The following is a 20,992-nucleotide window of genomic DNA, read 5'->3' as shown; positions in this document are numbered from 1 at the left end:
ATTTTAATGCACTTTATTTCATTGTTCTGACCGAGTGTCCATTTTCAATTGGATGACACAAACGAGCATCTGTTGAAGCTGAGACCTAAATGGATTACATTTGGTTTCTAAATCTATGAGTTAAGATTATATTGAGTCCAATAGTCCTTATCCAACCTGATAAGGCTAGCATAGATTCAATATGAAGAATGTATTCATTGAGGGTTGTGAACCATGAAAGTCTTAGAACCTGTCCAATGATAACAGAGAGGTTAGGGCTGTTTTAACTTTTTTTATCTCCTCCTCCAGACAACTGGAGTTGCACTCCCCTGACGCTAGGCACACCGTGGTGCTGCGTTGCTCAGACCAACCATCTGCCCTGTCCTGGTTTACTGCCATGCACTCTGTCACATCCACACTGGCACAGGTCTGTCTTTGATTTCATTGGTAATTCTCATCAACGTCACCATTAGAATTAGATTTTTCAATGATTCCATACTGTACTGTGGCCATGCTTCGGCTCGTTAGAGCTGCTCTGAATCTAATGCATCCTGAATGATCATCCCACCACAGCGGGCGCTGGCAGAGGTTATCCAGAACACAGCCAGGACGGGGGTAGCTGGCAGCAAAGAGATACGACACCTGGGATGGCTGGCTGGGAAGGTAGGTGTGTGTGTGTGTGTGTGTGTGTGTGTGTGTGTGTGTGTGTGTGTGCGCGTGCGTGCGTGCGAGAGAGAGAGAGAGAGAGAGAGAGAGAGAGAGAGAGAGAGAGACAGGGAGTGTAAAATGCTTTACAATACACCCCTGGTTCTAGATTTCTCACATTTTGAATGGGGTACCTTGTCTTATTACCATTTTGGGACTATGGTGTGTCAACGGTCTTATAGACTAGATGCAGTCCAGCTGGCGCGTACAAATGTGACGTCATGGGATCGCCGTGACTATTTATACCCACGCTGGTGCTCGCGACACTAGTTGCAGTCTTCTCCTGAACAGCGGTGGCGCTATGAGCAAAGGCTACAGACGTTGCTCTTTCTACGGGCTAGAAGAAGAAGAAAAAAGTAAACAATGGCAGAAATGCTTCGATTTGATTCGATGACCTACTTCGTCGGATCAAGCCTTTCATTCACCATAAAAGAACTCATCTTAACCCAGTAGGTTTACAAGAGAGACTTGCAGTCACTCTGAGAGTCCTGGCATCCGGTTGTCGGCGAACGGAAAAAGGACGGAAAAAGAACGGAAAAAGAGCCGTGCGCGGAAAAAGAGCCGTGCGCACGCCGGCAGGATATTACGTCATTTTGACGTCACAATGGCGCGTGCCACCTTGGATGCGTCCAGTATAAGGCTGAATCCCATTTCTCTGTCTTACCCCTACCCCTACCCCTTAGTTTACCCCTAGCCCTTGGCCCTCGAAAACGAGTGGTAAGGGGAAGGGGTGAAAACATACCCCTATGAAATGAGACGCCACTTGGTTACATCATCATACATACTTAGGTCTGTTTGCAATAAATATTTGTATACACACTAGAGCTTAGATCGGCCCAAAAAATCAAGCCCGAACCTGCCCGAGCCCGAGCACGTTGTGTCCGAGCCCGGCCCGGCCCGACACATTAACTGTAATTATGAGCCCGAGCCCGATTTAAACCCGACAATTTTTTAATACGTGGGCCGTTATAACTGACGTTCTCAACTACAATTCAGAGTTGTTTGAACTGGAGAAATCTGTTTAGAATAATACAACAAGGACGAAGCATGTAAACTGCGCTGTTTGTTTAGAATGGAACGGATCGCAAGTGGATCCGAATGAAGAACCGTAAAAAAAAAAAAAGAAACAATGAGGAACAACATATTGTTGTCACTGCCCACGACTTGTTTAAACTGCTTCCATACCTCCGACTTTCCTCCACACTTGCTCAAAGTTAATTCTCCTGTTTTTCTTTTTTTCTTTACATTTCAAGCTCCCGGTGTGATGCGTGTGAGAGGAGGAGACTCCGCGCATGACACGTGCTGCATTTTGTAACTGCAGCCTAACTTTTGTACACATAGCCTATATATATATTTATTATATTTCTGATTATGGCATAGCTATCTCCCCACCCAAATAGGATAATAAGGTAATGGATAAAAAAAAAAAAAAAAAAAATTGCTTGATCAAGGGTCCGGCCCAGGCGCGGCCCGGCCCGGGCCGAGGATGTGGCGGAAAATAACGGCCCGAGCCCGACCCGAGGTCCGGTCGGGCTCGGGTCGGGCTCGGGCTAGGGCCGAGAATCTAAACTCTAATACACACTGCATGGTGTGTTGTATATCTGTTTCAGTTATCACTGTTTTGAATGTCATTGATGTTAAGAAACACTTTGTTCTTTGTTAACAAAAAAGCTGTCTTTATTGCCCAATAAAGCAAGCATTATTACAACTATTAGAACCATAAGTTACATGTCACACACATATAAAAAAGGCACTCAAACAACTACAGCTATTCTGAAATTCCAGACCCCAGTCTGATGCTTGTTGGCCAGTAACCTTTCCCTCCATACCCCATTTCTTTCATTAGTGTCCTGTATCATAACCAACAACAATGTACAGGTGCATGAACAGGAATGAATTACACATGTTTACAATAATACAGTACCAATACAATAATGAATGGCTACAACATGAACGCAGAAACTTCTGCTCGTTTTGAGCCCAGAAAGTGGATCAGCTGCTGGGTTTCCTCCGGCGTCCCTGTGTGATACAGGACGGTATATGTAAAGCACGTATCTATGTCTCCAAACCAAGTAGTGTTATACGCTAATATCAAACTTTATGCTAAGTTTTTTTTTTTGTATTTTAAAAAGCCTTTTTTAACATCGAAGGCAGGGGACTACAGATGAAAAATAGCCTTTTGGCTAATTCTGGCTTTTTTAACCCATGGGAAATCATGTGTTTTATTAATTTGCGCTGTCCCCTTCCATAAATAAACTAAACTCAAACGAAATTCGCTGCTAATGGAGTTTAGTTAACACTGTAGACATGCATGGAGTCCATTCAAGGCAGAGAAATGCGGGACTGTTGTGCAAATAAGCAATGTAGCTAACGTTAACGTTAAATTTAGCATTAGCATTAGCATAGCAAGCTAGCGATTTTTAAAAATGTTTCAATTACAAATATGGTTGCAAATATATATGTACAGGACTGTGTAGAGCACAAAACAACAACTGGTCGACCTGGCAGCCATTTTCCTTGTTGCGCAATGTATCTCGATACCCCTTGCTTTTCAAGTAAGCTTGCGTCCTTGCTTGGCGTTAAGGGGTATCTAGCCCTTCCCCTTAGCCCTACTCCTTGACCAAAATGAGTATTGGGACAGCCCTTACTCTCACGTGAACGCGTAAAACTAAGGGGAAAGGGTAAGGGGTAAGACAGAGAAATGAGACGCAGCCTAATTCTCGCTTAAGTGTATATGTGCACGTGTGCTCTTCATCTGTCTTTGTGAGGACCAGTTTGAGTTTACACTTTAAAAGTGTGGACTTTTTTTTTTAAATTAGGACACAATTTCACCTTCAAAGGTCTGTTTAAGGGGTAAGACTTGATTTGTATATATATATTTTTTATTAACGTTTTCATGTCTTGTTTTAGACAGATTACTTATGATTTGCATTTTATGTAGCCTATTGATCAATTATATTTACATTTTTATTTTTTATTTAGTGGTTATCTAATAATACCAGGGTTAAGGTTAGAATTAGGTTTAGGTTTTCTGTGAGCTCTGGGATGCATTACAGCAGTCAGTTTATAGATTTAGTGTGTGTGTGTGTGTGTGTGTGTATATGTGTTTGTGTGCGCATAGGTATCTGTGTTTCCATGCATATTTTTGTAGTGTGCAATACTACTATACACACAAGGTACACACCTTTGAAATTCATACAAGCACATACACACATACACACACAGGTAAAGCTTGACTTTCTCTTTCATACAAACACACACACACACACACACACACACACACACACACACACACACACACACACACATATACCTGTCTAATTTAGTCCTCATGCATTTGCCAGTATTTGATACTTCAAATGCAGTACAATACTGTTACTTAGCAACATATTCTCATTATGTTAAAAAGCTGACCCATGACCCTCAAAATCCCACGATACGATTGGCTGAGGCTGTACTTCAAAGAGCAGCTTAGGATTCCATGGCAGGCTTGCAGATAAGCACTCATAATGAGAATAGTTATGGAGCATTGTAATATGAAACACGGGGCTCTGTGTGTGTGTGTGTGTGTGTGTGTGTGTGTGTGTGTGTGTGTGTGTGTGCGCTCTAAGCTAAGAGATTAACAGTGTGTGTTCTGAAGGGAAAGCGAGGGTTTGCTCGTTAGGAGGGAAGGGTGGGCGAGGGGGCATTGCATAGAAAAGTCTACCTGCACACTAGCCACCTTTATTTTTAGCTAATGGTTACACAACAGTATAGTGAACTTACACATTTCTTGTGAAAGTGTGTAACAGCCCAAACATTTTTGGAGCATTTTGGAATGAAATATGACGGATGAAAAGTGTAGGTTAAGAGGTGATTTTAAAAAAAAAGATTGAGCGGTGAAGACTGATGTACACCCACTGCTGAGTACACACTGAGTCTTTTACATGTTAAACACATGCACACACCATCCCTCTCTCTGACACACCATTAGTCCCATTAATCCAGCTCTCTCACTGGCAAACAACCATTGATATAACTGATGAAATACCTGCTTTCATCTAAAGACCTGAGGACAATTTCAGTGTTTGTGACAAAATATAAGAGGCCATTGGTACATCGAATCCTGCAGCATCAAATGAATTAAGGTTGTGCTTGATTCAAATTCAACATGATCAACCTATTAGATTTATTTAATTCATTTATCTTTTATAGCTCCACGAAGATCTGTTTATATTATTATAGAAACGAATGTCTAATACTTTTTTGGGGGCTGCTGATCAGACTCTTTAATCATTTTTAAGTTATTACTTCAGGCCCTGGTAATTCATGGTAAAATAGTGCAATACTCAACTAAAACATATTTTTAAACAGCTTTTTTGTTTAAATGTTTTTCATCTGAATATGGCACTCCCCCCATGGCCCTGAACAGGATGAGTGGGTATAGAAAATGGATAGATGAATACAAGCTTTCCTTTTTATCTGTTTGTGCTGCAGACAGAGAGTGAGAAGCAGTGCTGGAAGCCGGTGCTGGTGGTGGTGACGGAGAAAGACCTTCTGCTGTATGAGACTTTACCACGAGGCAAGGAGGCCTGGCAGAGCCCTGCACACACTCATCCACTCTTAGCAACGCGGTAGGTCCACCACCATATGTACAGACATCACAAACACACCCAGTATATTCACACCACAACATATTTAAGATATTCCTTCTGCACGCAATAGGATAGCACTACAACCAACCAGAGCAACGAAGAAGGTAGCGAAGCTAGTTGATAGATTAAACCTTTGCCGTATCCGGTCGGCAAAACTCCGAACACATCTTCCTTTTTAAGAATGATTTCAGTGCCGTTCTTTGTTCTTTTCTCAAAGAAAAGCTTAACTCCAAGTCTTCCAGAAGACCGCTGTTCCCAGCAGCAGCAGCCATGAGCCCGCCCACCGACTCTATACACGATGTGATTGGCCTGACTAGAGTTTGGTTTTTCCAGCTCGCAAACCAACGGAGAGTGCCTAGACCCTCCCTGGCTGCAAATTAAATTTGCTGCCGCTAGGGTGCGTCTAAATTTCTAGGCTAACATTTGATATCAATAAAAAAGTATTGGAAAAAATAGGCTAACCCTGTGCTACAATACTATTCTATTTCAGCCACTTTTAGCTACTTTGTGCTAATTTGTATGTTGCAAAGCATCTATCTAATATATTATACATCTAAATATTGTAAGTTACCTGCTTAACACCAGCATGTTAGCATTTTCATTGTGAGAACGTTAGCATGACAGTCGTTACCATACCTACCTCTACCATTTCTGTATGTACTTTATCACAACTCCTAAGGATCAAAAGCAAACTTTGAACTTCAACTTTTATTCATCTTCCAATTTGTTTTTTGTTTATAATAAGCATTACAGCATCACAGAGCTCAGCTGTTATGTGGCTGTAGATCTTTAGGATGTGTCTGAAATGAGTCCCTCATTCAGTCATTCAGTTTCCAATATAATAGACCCTCAATAGTTTACTCTATATTGTCCAGTAAATTGAGAGTTGAACTGTGTCTTCACATTGAGGGAAAAAACAAGAAAGTTTGTCATTAACAAGAGTTTGTGATGGCATGTATTTTCTTAGTTATAACGACAAAAATATCCTTACCATATATTACATGGCAGTTTATGTTTATGTGTTTATCCAGTCTGGTACACTCTGGCCCTGACCGGGGGTCGCCGCATTCTGGTACAGAGCTTTTCTTTGCCACTCGGACTGGCACACGACTTGGCATCGAGACTCACCTGTTCCGGGCTGAGACCACCAAGGATCTGTCCCTCTGGACCAGACACATAGTCAACGGATGTCACGCCTCAGCTGAGATGATCAAAGAAGTCACGACGAGTGAGTACTGATACATAATACATAAACAATTTGATTCAAAGTACCTTTTAAAACGGATAAAGACAAACATAAACACTTTGACGCTATAAACAGAGACCGGAACACACAAGAATATGTAGCTGTGGAAGGAGTGGAGTGAGCAGCGCAGGTCACTGTACTGAATTTTGTGATGCATGCTTAGACGTGTTTAGGCATGCTGCAGCAAAACATATCCAGAGAGACTGAAGAGTTTGGAAGAATAAGTAATGCCTGAGGTCTTGCAGGCCTAAAATAAAGTCTAAATTCAGTGCATAAATCCAAATGTGTACATACACTACACTATCAACCACTTATACACTGAGATATGAAAGGGTTTGTGATTAAATTGAATAGCCATATGAAAGATGTGGATGAAGCACTTGCTATTTAAAGAAATTAATGATATTCTAGTGTGTGTGTGTGTGTGTGTGTGTGTGTGTGTGTGTGTGTGTTTTATATGGCATTGGGTTTTGGGCCATCCAGGGAATTCCAACAGAATACCTCTCTCTCTCTCTCTCTCTCTCTCTCTCCAAGCACAAAATGTCCTGGTAACTGCACATCTCCCCTGGGTACCTCTCCTCTCTCCATCTATGATATCACTGTGCCAAAGTCAGTTTCACTTTAGACTAGCAAGGCTTCATTCATGCCTGCAGAGCTCAATTTGAATTAAACGCTCCCAAGATGTTTGATAATAATCACATTGTGTGTGTCATTGTAGTTAGCGAGGAAATGTGAATGTTAAAAGGACATTTTATTTAATCCCATGAAAAAACGCTGTCTAGACTGAAACAAGCTGCTGAGTATTGACGCGCCGTAGCTTACAGATAACAATAACAAATAAAGTGAAGGGCCCTGCACACCCATGGTACACCCACACAGGTGATTGTACTTATTTTGGATGATTACAGCTCTTCACAGGAGTCTGTGGGATTGTGGAGAATGTGTTTGATTATAACATCTTTCTCATTCTCCTGTTAGCTTTGTGAATATTACACCTTTATCATCCGGTGACCGCATGTAATTCTCTGCCCACCTTCAGCCTAAGCAGAGGTCTAATCAGCTGGGATAAGTGAAAACACATGTACCTTTAAAACCTGCATTAACTGTTTTTTTGGCCACTTAGATGAGTAGATATGGAGCAACATTAGCATTAATTTAGCTGTAAATGCTGCACTAGCATTTGCCACCCAGACTGGCACATGACTCGGCATCGCTAACTTTCGCTAACTTTTGCTGTCTGTCGTTTGGTTCTGGGCAGAAGGTTATTACAGCTTTTGCCAAAAACACCACCTGCTTCATCGGAAAACAACACTAATGAGAACCAAAACTGTGAGGTTGTGGGCAAACAATAAGCTAAAAGATGCTGAAATGATCCACAGAGCTCTATAGACTCTCTGAAGTCACTGTAAGTGACACATATCTTTTGGTCACCATTGAATTTTTGTCTGAAATGGATCCCATAATTTCCTGAAACTGATTGATGTTAGCAAGTCCTCGGTTTCTTGTTATGGAAGTAGAAAAGTAATTTACACTTCTCCGAGAAGGAGTGTGATAATCCATTTGCTCATTTTTCAGCAGTTGCCACCTGAGGAGTTGTCGCACTGACCTTGTCATCTTTTCATCTGTGTAACATTCTGATAAATCATTGTGATGGTTTATTTACTGTCAAGGCTCGTGATAAAGATTTGCTCTGAAGACTGATTAACTCTCAATCACTCTACAGGCAGCAGGCCATTCTTGGAGGGACATTAAAGGGGAAATTAATTTGTTCAGCTCCGAAATCAAATTTCACAGGCACTTGGCCTGCAGTCATTTCTATTATTATTATGTCCAAGGTGACTTAAAATATGTCAGAGGTTAAATTCATATTTTGAGCAATTAGCAGGATAAGGCACTGTCTATATCATGTAGTTCCAAGGTTTACACCTTCCTTGTGTCTATTGCATATCTGCTCTCTCAATAATCTGACAGTCCTGTGCAGTGTTTCATGGAGCAGAATATATAAATAGATCTTGCAGATGGAGTTTGCCCAGTTGTCATGGTATCGCAGATCCTAATTCTTTTAAACACTTTCAGGAACTAGTTTGAGATTTTGGGAAATATGCTTTGATTTGTTTAGATGAGAGGATAGATACCACTCTGGTGTTTGTACGCTAAATATGAAGCTACAACAAGCTGTCAGTTACCTAACTTTAGCTTTCCATAAAGACTGGCTCTGTCCAATAGTAACAAAATATGCATTCCTGCACCTCTAAAGCTCACTAATTATCATGTTATTTCTCTCTTGTTTAATCTGTCCAAAAACAAAAGTGTAAAAACCTCAGGTTGGTCGTGGTGTTACGGGGGTTGAGTGTGTGGTGACAGTTTTTATGATGAACTACAGCTGCTTGAAAACCCCACAACAGCTACTACTGCTGTGGCCAAGGCCAAGAATAAACTTTGAACAACAGATTCAAAACATTATTTTATGACCAGCTTTAGAAGCTAAGTAATCTTCCTGCACACCCACAGTCTTCTTGTCAGTGTTGTTGTCAAAGGTGGCAGCTGTAAAAGTGTCTTAGAGGTCAACTGGGTCTCCTTAATGAACAGGTAAACAGCTTAATGACTTGGAGCATTTAAACAAAGCAACTTTATCTCAGTGGTTGTGGGCAATTAACCTGCTGTGACACTTGGAGGTTTAGCGCAGTAGGATGCAGTTTTAAAATATGAAGTATTTTACCTGCTGTTAATGTCATTTACAAGTTTAAAACTAATGACAGAAAAAAACTCCATCTCTCTTTCCCTCAGTTCCTCTCTCTGTGTTATCACGCTCTGACCCTCTATCTGTCTAATCCACTCACTGTCAGGCAGAGAGAAGGGCTTTTGTTGCAGCCTGAAAAGCCTATGTGTGTGTGTGTGTGTGTGTGTGTGTGTGTGTGTGTGTGTGTGTGTGTCTGTGTCTGTGTCTGTGTGTGTGTGTGTGTGTGTGTGTGTGTCTCTGTCTGTGTCTGTGTGTGTGTGTGTGTGTGTGTGTGTGTGTCTGTGTGTGTGTGTGTGTGTGTGTGTGTGTGTGTGTGTGTGTGTGTGTGTGTATCTGTGTGTGTGTGTGTGTGTGTGTGTCTGTGTGTCTGTGTGTGTATGTATTCTGGTGGGAAACCCTGCTTGCTCCACAGATCAAGGCTCTCGGGTGGAAGAGTAGAGTTTCAGGTCTAATTTTCACAAAGACCCGGCACTCTTTGCCCCATTTACAACTGCTATGCCATTAGGGAGCTGTTTGTCCTGCCAGATTGTTAATACATCATTAGAATAATATTACACATTATGAGATTCATTTTTCATCATGAATGGGATGTCTTCAGTGTTCTGGGGATATTACACTGCATATTTGACTGTGTGTGTGTGTGTGTGTGTGTGTGTGTGTGTGTGTGTGTGTGTGTGTGTGTGTGTGTGTGTGTGTGTGTGCGTGTGCTCATTTTTCTATATCTAATCACTATTACTTCCAGAAGTTGTAATCAACCCACCTCTGTTGTTTTAGTGTGTTTCACAGTTGATAAGGAGAGGAGAAATTGTAAACTACTCTGCTTCTGACACAAAAAAGGGTCTAAAACCCACACTAGCACTGCCTTCTGTAGGCGCCTTGATGTTTCCAACACCTCACCTGTTCAATGTTGTTTGAAACCAACATTGCTTCTGTGGTTTTGCTATCTAACAATATGTAGAATACTGTATATTACAATAGGTTGCCGGAGTGAAGCTATTTGGAACAGCTATGAATACTTTTTATTTCAGACATGGGCATGTCGTAAGAACTAGTACTGATCGAGTATACCCCGGCCCTTATTCCCCCCCTTAACAACCAGATACATGAACATTAAATGTAAAAAATATATAGCACATAAGGAGGAAGAAGAGGTGGCAGAGAGAGATGCAACAGCAAACTGTGCTTTGCATGAAGATTGCAGCAGATTAATAGTGAAGCGATCAGGTTATAATGGCTGCACTGTACACCTGCATGAATATGATTGGATGTTACGAGTCAGCTGGTAGTCAAGCAGCTGATGACTTCAGTGCTCTGCCTGAGCTAAAGCTATGCTCCACTTATAATTTGTTGAGACTGTCTCCCCCATCGGTTGACATAATGAATAAATCTGTAGTTTTATTTTATCAGTGTGCCTGTAATTTGGGCTCTGACTTTATGCTGCTGGTGGTCTCACATACTAAAGTGCTAATTACCACCTCTTTTTACAGCTGCCAACTGCTGCTAATTGGCTGTCAATCTAATATGACCCACTTTTGTAGCAGTGTTTGTAATTGTGAATATGTTATTTCAGAGTTAAACGACTTTTCATTATTTTATCCCCTTGCTGAACCACAGTGATAAAATAATGGAAGGTTTTTCTACAAAGGTTCAAATGTGCAGAACCCAATGAAATGCCAAAAAATCAACAATTTCTATGACTTCATTACACTGTTATGCCGTACAACCAATCCATCTGCTACTCTGTGCAGGGTAAATTAAACTCACAAGAATTATTTGCCTTCAACCATGGTCTGGTATGTGTATGTGTGTGTGTGTGTGTGTGTGTGTGTGTGTGTGTGTGTGTGTGTGTGTGTTACTGTGTACATATTTGGCTTGGTTTCATAATCGCCTTTGGCTAAAGAGCCGAAGGAGGAAGGGATTTAGGTGTGTATAGGGTGATTAGTGTGGTTTGACTGACAACACGGTTAAGTAGTCAGAAAACCGTCCTGTTGACAGTCGGACAAAAAAGAGACTGATGTTGGCCACAGAGTGCGTACCTATACATTATGTAAACACACATGCATAGCTATTCTATAGTCCACAGACGACTCACTCATATATGCATCTCCATGTCTCGTTCACATGTCTGCAAGATAGAAAATACGCTCCTTTACCTCACCAGCTTAGAGGCATTACACACACACACACACACACACACACACACACACACACACACACACACACACGCACACTGTCATACAGTATGTACACACATGCAAACACACACTCCCATCCGTGTTCATGCAATACAAACACATCCTGCTCAGGCTGTCAGCAAACAATGGAAAGATAACAACTCTCTTCTCACTTACCATCTCTTTGTCACACAAACACGCCGCTCAATAGATCAGATGTCATCAAGAGAGAGGAGCCTATTCTGTAAATGAAGTTTTCAGCATGCAGGGGGTGGAGCAAGGGAACTCTGCTGTCAAGGCATTGAAAAACAAGACTAAATGCAGCTGGATCACACTGTGTGGAGACGCGACAGGTTTGTCATTACAGCAGAGGAAAGTGATTTGGAGAGTAGATATAGATAGCACACTCTGCTTTCAGCCGGACACATGCTGCGAGGAGAGACGAGAGAGAGCGGGAAAAAAAGTAATGAAAAATGATGTCGAACTAATACATTACACTGTGCAGCAGCGGTTTGGTCTCTACGTGAAAAGAGTAGTCCATCACTGAAATGTGGTAAATTGTAATGTGTAAAAGACACATAAGTTAGAACAGAGTTGGGCTTTGACAACATGACAGAACATGAATAAGAAGGGCCTAGATCTACATTAATGCTGTATAAGAGGTATCTCTAATGTTTATATATATATATATATATATATATATATATAATATAAATGGGGAGGACCAAATATTAGAAATACCTCTTTGTAAAACACTACAATTCTACAGCAGAAAATTACTAAAAAAGTTTAATCAACACAGTTTAACAAAAAAATGAACATTAAACCTTCATGAAGAACAGATTTATTGTTATATCATCAGTGCATCGTTTGTGTTAGCTCGGTGTACCTAATAAACTGGCGACAGAGAGAGAAAATGCCTTCTGAACAGTAAGAGTAGGGAAATATCACCAAGAATGTCAACACGATAACAGTAATTGTCTATGTTTTAAGTATTTTCTATGGAAGAAATAGTATAGTACAGTATACTCATAATAAGGCTGGCCAAAAAATCATTCAATATTTATATTCTTTATTAGTTGAAAAAGAGACTGTATCAATGTCATTCATCTTTTTTTTATATTAAGAACATGGAAAATTAAAGCACTTTGTACAAACATCCAACCAAGTTACACAACACATTGATCAAACTGAATGGCCCTGCCCTTCCAATACAAGCCAACACTTTAGTCATTAGACAGTAGGAAATGTATATCGTCCCTAACAGATAGGTTTTCAAAGAACAGAGATGAAATACATTTTGAAGTCCACAATATGCATTTAAAGTTGTACTGCTACTTTCTTACATAATAGTCTGTGATTCAGAGTCTAACTTTTACCTTTCATTGTAATAACTTATTCTACAATGCATGTACCAGGTGATTCAAATTCTGACTTGCACTTTAACTCTTATTTCTGTCATCCACACATTGTCAATACAGGGAAAATGAGCATCTTGTTCACTAACATTCAAAAATGTTAATATCCTATTATCTTCCAGGTTGTCTTTACCAGAGTCAGGAGTGCCGGTTGGTGATTCACTACGAACAGGGTTTCTCTGTGCTGACTGACCCCAAACTGGGAGATGGGGAGGAGAGGGGAGCTCACACACCCACCAGGCCCCGAGTGCTCCTCTCCTACCCCTACGAAAAACTAAAGTTGTCCTCAGATGACGGAGTTCGCATGCTCTTCCTTGACTTCGGAGGGAAGGAGGGGGAGATTGTGAGTGTTTCCTTTTTTAATAAAGCATTAGGTTTTGACACACATAATGTAACAAGATGTGCTCTGATAGGAACTCAGGGGTTCATAGTCCACTGAAACTCTGTTTTGTTCTGTGTATAAATAGTCAAACAGATCATGTGCAATCATATGAAGAAATGTGAGTAGTAGGCTGATTTGACATTTGTTTTGCCCCAGTAATAGCTTCAGTAGACCAGCAAATGTGAGGATTGTTACTTCTTTTTAAATCAAGTTTGAACAAATTTTTACTAACATGTAATTTGTTTGATTTGATTTGAACCCACGTGGCCTAATCCTAAACTACACTGTAAAATAGACATGATAATTGGATATTGTGTCATATTCAAAATGCTCCCACACATTACTCTCAGATGTTTTGGTGTCCATCCGTTCATTTTGCGTTCAGCATGGCTCGCTAGTTTTCTCCGTTTTGCTTTAGCGAAAACGACAGCAGCCTAATTTACTGACTCCCTGCTGGAGTACAAGACATGGTCTGTCGCACTCATATTTTGAATTTGAATATATCATTACGGATTACTTTTATTTTGCAACATTCACACTTTGGATTTTGAAAAAAAACTTACAGCCTTCTAATTTTCTCCAACCTATGAAACAAATATATTTCTTATATTTAACCCAATCCAAAGAATTGCACTTAATAATTTCTCATTTCAAGTTCAACAAAGTTAAAATGTTATTCTTTAAGCTTAATATTAATAACTTTGCTTTTTAGTTTTTGCTTTTCAATTCAAACTGAATTGACCAAGCTTTGCTGTGGTCATGTACAACTCAGTACAATAAATAGAACAAATTCTTACCCACTCTCAGGGGGTTTCAGGAGGCCTTCTGGGAAATGAAGCCAAAAACAAACTGGAGTACAGGTGAACAAGACAGGCAGAGGGAAAGTGGTACAGCAGAAAGTAAATTAGAGCAATTGATCATAAAAGAACTTCACATATACGTAGGTCTTACCAGGAAAGAGTGAAGTTTTCTTTAAAAAATAGCCTGCCACTTACTGTAAGGGTTTTAATCTGTTTACATCATTCAACTGCTCCCTGTATAGAAGTCCAGGTGGCTCGTGTTTTAGGGGCCACCCTCAAAGTTATCAATGTGTATACCTGAAAACAACCAAGTAGAAACACTACCACTCTCACTACCAATCAGGTTGTTCTCATGAACCATTTGTACAAAGCTACGAAAAGTAATGCACTGTAAATCCAATGTATTCCATTAGATATTACTGTTAGCCCAACATTGACTGCCGCTGTATAAGGTGGTGAATAAGTCCTGACACACAGGACTTTTGAGCGGGGGAGTGGAGTTTGTTTACAGGAAGAGGTTTAATGGAAAACACAAGACTTTCCCCCAGGACATGGGTGTTCGTTTCCTGGAAGTACTACTTAAGGGGACCAGTGTTTTAACACAAACTACAAACTTTTTCCTAATCTCAGTAATCGGTCGTTTTGATCCCTAAACTTAACTGCCACGGCCGCTGTCACGACCGTCTCAAGGTGACCGGTACCCGGCTCGCAGTCACCTTTTGCCGGCTAAACTTGACTGTAACGACCACTAAACTTAACTTTCACAAGACCGGTTGGCATACGCCTCAATTTCGTGACATATACGAATTGTTGTGCAATGGTATCGCATACAATATCATACGAACCTGTTCATGAGAATGTGTACCTAAAGTATTTATTACTTCTGTTAGAAATGTTTTAGCATCTTGGATCTTATTTGACAATATAACATATAAATGTTTGTGTCAAGGGGATGAGCTAGCTAACTATTTACTCTATCAGCTTATGGGATTGAGAAATTGGAAACTGAGATGTTTTATATATCGATGCCTCGAACTGTCTGTACAACAGTCCACATACGGCTCTCTATGAAACTTCTGTCAGATACACTCATGTTTCAAGGCTCAGATTATCCTGAAGGCAAATAAGCAAAGACTTTGGAGCTTTGATTCAAAAGTCTCTGCTGGCTACCTTAGCAGAACAGATTTTGGGATCCGTAGCATTTCTGAATCCCAACACAGTCACAGACAAGGCTTTATAAAAATCCCAAGGCACTTGCTGATGTGGCTGGTGGCTCATTAGCCACATTTGAACCAATTTGTTGGACCTACTGAAAGACTGACTGACATTGCCACTAAAAAACACCATCTTTCCCACCTCCTAAAAATCTGACTTTTTTAGATGACAAGATTTTTGTAGACCAGTACAGATGTATTGATGTATTATATTAAATTGCACTGGGTTTGCTGGTGATGAGGTAGCCTCTAAAAAGTCCTCAGTGTTAAATATGACCAACTAAACAGTAAGTACTAAGTTTGGATTTATAGGATAAATCCTAAGGAACAGGATATGAGTCATATGCCTGCTGTTGATTCAGGCTATGAACAGAGCTTTGTTCACAGTGAGTGTGTGTGTGTGTGTGTGTGTGTGTGTGTGTGTGTGTGTGTGTGTGTGTGTGTGTGTGTGTGTGTGTGTGTGTGCCGCGCTTAGCTCCAGCTAGATCTGTCTAATCCTCGACTCATGGGGAACTGTTGCCTGTGTAGTTAGTTTTGAATATATTTTTATGATTTTATGTGCTTTACAAACTTCTTTTCCTTCCCTCCCCTGCCTCTTCCTTTCTCTTTTATCCCTTCTCCTAAATGAATTCTCACATCTTTTAATCATATTCTCTCCTCCATACTCCTGTTGTCTTTTGCATTATTCTGTTTTGTTCTACTTTTTTTAATTCGGTTGCTTTTCCTTCCTCTTCCAGCAACTGGACCTCCACTCCTGTCCGAAGCCGATCGTCTTTATCCTCCACTCCTTCCTCTCTGCTAAGATCTCCCGCCTGGGTCTGGTGGCCTGACCTCTCTAAAGGGACATTTCATCTCTTTTGAAAACAGAAATCCACCTTGTTTCTCCACCTCTCTGCAGCACCGCATGCAGTAGTACACCACGTCAAACGCTGTCAGTCGGGGACCCAAGCTGAGTGAATGTAGCCTCTATTGACCTTTTTTTGGGTCTCCAAGTTAAAGAAACACTGGGGAAACCAATTCAGGTTGGTTTTGCTTTGGGTGAAATGAACAGATTATTTTGGGGGATAAACCCTCCCTTTAAGGGTTGCAAGGACTGAAGTGTTGACTGAAGAACCACAGAAGAAAACAGGGACTGGACTAGAAGCAGTAGGATGATATATACAGAGGGACACAGATTGGGCATTACTGTCACGTCCTGGATTGGAAGGACTGGACATGTGCAGTACGGTTGAGATGAATTTACTTTTAATTCAATCAAGATGTAATGGCAAACTGCCTTCCATTCACCAATTATTTAATTTATTCACCATTAGCTCTGAAAGAACATTCTGAATTTCACTTGGCCATTTTTCTTCACCAAACATTTGACACACTCTGGAAAAACTTTATGCATTTGTCTTTGTTAGCGTCTCCTGAAATGTCTTGTTAGCGCTGTCAGCATTCATCATTGAAAGTAGCGGGCACAATCACCCACACAGTTTCCCACAAAGACAGCTGACTCAAATTCAAAATGTCACAGTATTCTTTTAACAGGTTGCATACTGTGACCATCCCATGGTCAGCGTATTCCAGTGTTCAACAGTGATCTGTCAGTTCTAATGTCTTCAAGTATATATTTTTTTAAAGCCTCCGCTTCAATTAACATGAATTATAATATACTCAAGCATTCAGATTTTTTTCATCACATTTAAATTCCACGTACTATATATCACTCAAAAACTCAGCATTTACTATTGTGTTTCTGATACATATAACTGTGTTCTACAGAAATAGGGGTCATTCTAATGTTCCCCAGGTCCTGTGTTCCCCAGCTCTAAATTGTACTGACACAGGTCTTTGTCTTAATCTAGAGATAATAGTTACTCTTTTGTATGAAGGAAAAAGTCCCAAACATATTTCAGGCCTAAATGCAAAATTATTAATAAAAATTAGTCAACCAACTAAAAGAGAGGAAAAAGAAAAACAAAAGATGAAAAAGAGACAAAAATAATTCTGAAACATTTTAGGATTAGGAAATCAAAAGTAGTTTGCAATTGCCATTTTTAAACAGGTTAAGATGAGGAAAGAGGAAAGGGTGAAAAACTACTTCTGAAATATTTTAATTTAAAACAGGTCAAATTTGTTATCAGAATATTGAACTGGGGAACAAGGCACCATGGCACCATAGCTACATTTCCAAATACTACATATTATGCATTAAAGTGTATGATCTCTAAATAGTACCATAAACAAACAATCAGGTAATGTTTAGAATACACATTTTGACTAGATCATTTTAAGCAATAGTTTGATCTTTTAGACACTTTTCCATGTTCTCGCCAAGAGTTAAATTAGATGAGCTACAGCCAGTAGCCGGCTAGCTTAGCTTTGCTTAATGACTGGCAACAGAGAAAAGGCTAGCTAGTTGAGCTAGTTACTCACTGAGCTTTAGAGATGCTGGTAGGTGGATTTTGTTACCTTCGGACAAGCTAGCCGTTTCCCGGGTTTTTGCTAATCTAGCCAACTACAAGCTGTTGTCTTTTATTTAACAGACAGATATGAGAGTGGTATCAATATTCTCATCTAACTCACAGCATGAAAGCCAGTACATTTATTTCCCAAAATGTTGAACTATTCCACAAATGGTCTGCACTCTGATCAGACGTGATGAAGCTGTTCAATCCTTCCTCCTTTCAGAGTGGACAGTGAACTGTTTGATTCTCTCTGAAGAACTGTCACATTTGCCTGGTTAACTGACAAACTGCCATGAGTTCTTCTAATATTCATATTTTGAAAACTGAAACGCAACAATGCCACAGTCACCCCATCAAGTATTATTTGTCTTTCATTATAGCAAGGTAGCCATGATAGGAGTCCTCAATCCTCCTTCAGCCAGTGCAGGTCATTATTGTGTTGGGATGTTATGCAGCAGATCACATCTGTATAGTACTCTGCACTGTCTGTGACATGGCTGGCTGCCAGGTGCCTTTCCTCCTGCCTTCATATGACAGAAAAGAAGATATTTGAAACATTTGAATTTTGAACGAAATTAATCATAGAGATCAAAGGATGGAGCAACTTTCTTCTATTATGGCTACTTTTACTTTTAGTTATGAGTGCAGAAATACAACCAACCAGCAGTAATTTTGTATTTGCTCTTTTCTTACATTGAGGAAATATCAAACACACATTTCCAACGACCACACACACACACACACACACACACACACACACACACACACACACACACACACACACACACACACACACACACACACACACACACACACATACACAGAGTGAACAATGATTTACAAATTGTAATCCCACTCTTATTATCTGTTTTGTTGATACTAAAAGATAGTGGAGGCATTGTAAAACTTCTGTTCAGCCATGAAGCCAGCACTGACTGATAACCTCAAATGGAAACAACCTTTGAGTAAAGGCTGCTTTGATATGTAGTATACTCTGATGCCTTTTGGCAGCTACTGTACTGTCACTCAGAATGATAAAGACTAGTTTTTTTTAACTCAAACAGTGCACATAAATCATGTATTTAACAAAAGCGACATCATGAGATTGTTTTTATTGTCTTCACTTGTTTATTCATTTCTCATCAACAGCAAATACAAATCAACTGAAGAAGCCTGTAAAATGTGGGCTTTGGTGAGTTTCGATTTCACTTAAATGACATTAAAATGTAAATTACGTATACAATGTGTTTGCTAATGATTCTGGTTCTTAGTATTAGGATATACTGTATATTCGACTATTCCCTTCTCCAACTTTCAGAATTGAAATGAACCCTGCTGTAAACACACACATTCTCTGCAGTTCAGAATTTTATCTCGGGGACAGTAAAGATAAAAAGGTGGTCTACTAATTTACTGCGTATTAGCGACAGTTTAGCTTGATTTGGGTAGCGTTTTGTTGATCAGCTCAGCAGGAAGGAATAATGTGTCTTTAGCCAAAGAGCTTGAGAGTCTTTGAGTTGTAGGCAGCGCCTAACTAGCATCCTTTCTCTCTTACACACACACACACACACACACACACACACACACACACACACACACACACACACACACACACACACACACACACACATACACACACACACACACACACACACACACACACACACATGGATGGACACATTCATGTAACTGAGGATAATTTGTTCAGACCTCACACACAGTGATAACTGTCAACATTGTTTACTAGCAGATTTTCCCACCCTTTTCCCCACCTCTTTGTGTTTATCATGGTTTGTCTTCTGTTTAGATCGTTACTGAATCACATCAGACTCTCAGTGGGACACAAAACGTCTAAAGAGAGCAATTGTTGCATAATGTGAAAGAAAAACACAAAGAACTCTCCAGGTCAACTTTCCCACTGAGACAGACAGAAAGTTGTGTTTGTGCCAATCTCAAAGACCTAAAAACACACACAAAAGGACCAACACTGTTATTGATGACATTTTAACACACACACAACCACACGAACATGCACACTCACTAACGACCAGCTTTCTCATTGAGGGAGTAAAGGGCAAAAAACATACACTACATACAATCCACAAGCCACACACAATTTACCACAGTTTTGCAGTTGTCTTATAATTTGTGAGAATGTACACATGTTTTACTAACTTCATATTAAAAATTAAGTCCCAATGCGCTCTAGTTCTCCCCTAACATAATACCTAAATAACTTTGAAGGGCATAAAAATAAGCACTTCATCTATTTTGTCCTCATTTCAATTCTAGCTGTCTGTGAGAAAATAAATACATCCATGGACAGCTCAACTTCGTCATCTTCCCCTGAGCCCCGCCCTAAACGCCGGCTCCCAATCCCCAGAAGTTATGAGTTCCTGGAAATTCTAGGCGAAGGTGGCTTTGGAAAAGTGGTCAAATGTGTGAAACGAGGCACTGAACAGACTGTCGCCATAAAGATTGCCAACAACTATGATAATCTCTGCCAGGAGGTGGGACACTGTTGATTTTGATTTCACAGTTGCATAATAGACTTTTTTTATGGGTGGGGTATGTACTAATGGTAATAATAACAGGACTGCATATACAAAACTACACTAACGTGGCAAGAAGTAGCCTGATTGGTGGCCTGTCCCAGATCATGAATGGGCAGCACACACTGTGTGCTGTGTGAATGGGCAGCACACACTGTAAAATTCCAGCTGTGTGCCAGCAAACTATGCCAGATGCTAGTCAAATGCCAGATGTCTATATGAAAACTCTTTTTTTCTCCATTTTTTCAAGTATCTCATATGTGAGCTTGTTTACTTAATATTTCTGGGTGAAACCACTAGTGATCACTGTTGTTGTTGTTGTTGTTGTTGTTGTTGTTGTTGTTGTTGTTGTTGTTGTTGAGGAGGAGGGCTAATTCGTCCATGTGAACATATCAGCTAACTTGTCACGTCTCCCCAGGTGTCCATGCTAAAAGTACTCATGCGCCATAATATGGACAACTTTAAAGGTCCTATGACATGCTGCTTTTTGGATGCTTTTATATAGGCCTTAGTGGTCCCCTAATACTGTATCTGAAGTCTCTGTCCCGAAATTCAGCCTTGGTGCAGAATTACAGCCACTAGAGCCAGTCCCACAATGAGCTTTCCTTAGGATGTGCCATTTCTGTGTCTGTAGCTTTAAATGCTATTGAGGAGGAGAGAGGGGGGGGCGAGGTGGAGGGTGGGGGTGTGGCCTT

General features: G+C 40.3%; 1 protein-coding gene across 1 annotated transcript in view; it reads left to right on the top strand.

Annotated features, from left to right (window-relative positions):
* Positions 1 to 17,207, top strand: part of sntb1 (syntrophin, basic 1) — a 43,445-nt gene extending 26,238 nt beyond the window's left edge. Inside the window, exons 3-8 of the mRNA XM_031298703.2 lie at positions 289 to 406; positions 553 to 642; positions 5,161 to 5,297; positions 6,350 to 6,546; positions 13,019 to 13,239; positions 16,030 to 17,207. Coding sequence (XP_031154563.1) covers positions 289 to 406; positions 553 to 642; positions 5,161 to 5,297; positions 6,350 to 6,546; positions 13,019 to 13,239; positions 16,030 to 16,122 — 856 coding nt within the window. The 3' untranslated portion in view covers positions 16,123 to 17,207. The remainder of the gene's footprint in view (positions 1 to 288; positions 407 to 552; positions 643 to 5,160; positions 5,298 to 6,349; positions 6,547 to 13,018; positions 13,240 to 16,029) is intronic.
* The last annotated feature ends 3,785 nt before the right edge of the window (positions 17,208 to 20,992 follow it).

This window comes from Sander lucioperca, chromosome 10 (assembly GCF_008315115.2).
Source record: "Sander lucioperca isolate FBNREF2018 chromosome 10, SLUC_FBN_1.2, whole genome shotgun sequence".
NCBI classification, from domain to species: Eukaryota; Metazoa; Chordata; class Actinopteri; order Perciformes; family Percidae; genus Sander; species Sander lucioperca.
Note: the sequence above shows the minus strand (reverse complement) of the source record. Positions and strands in the feature narration are given on the sequence as shown.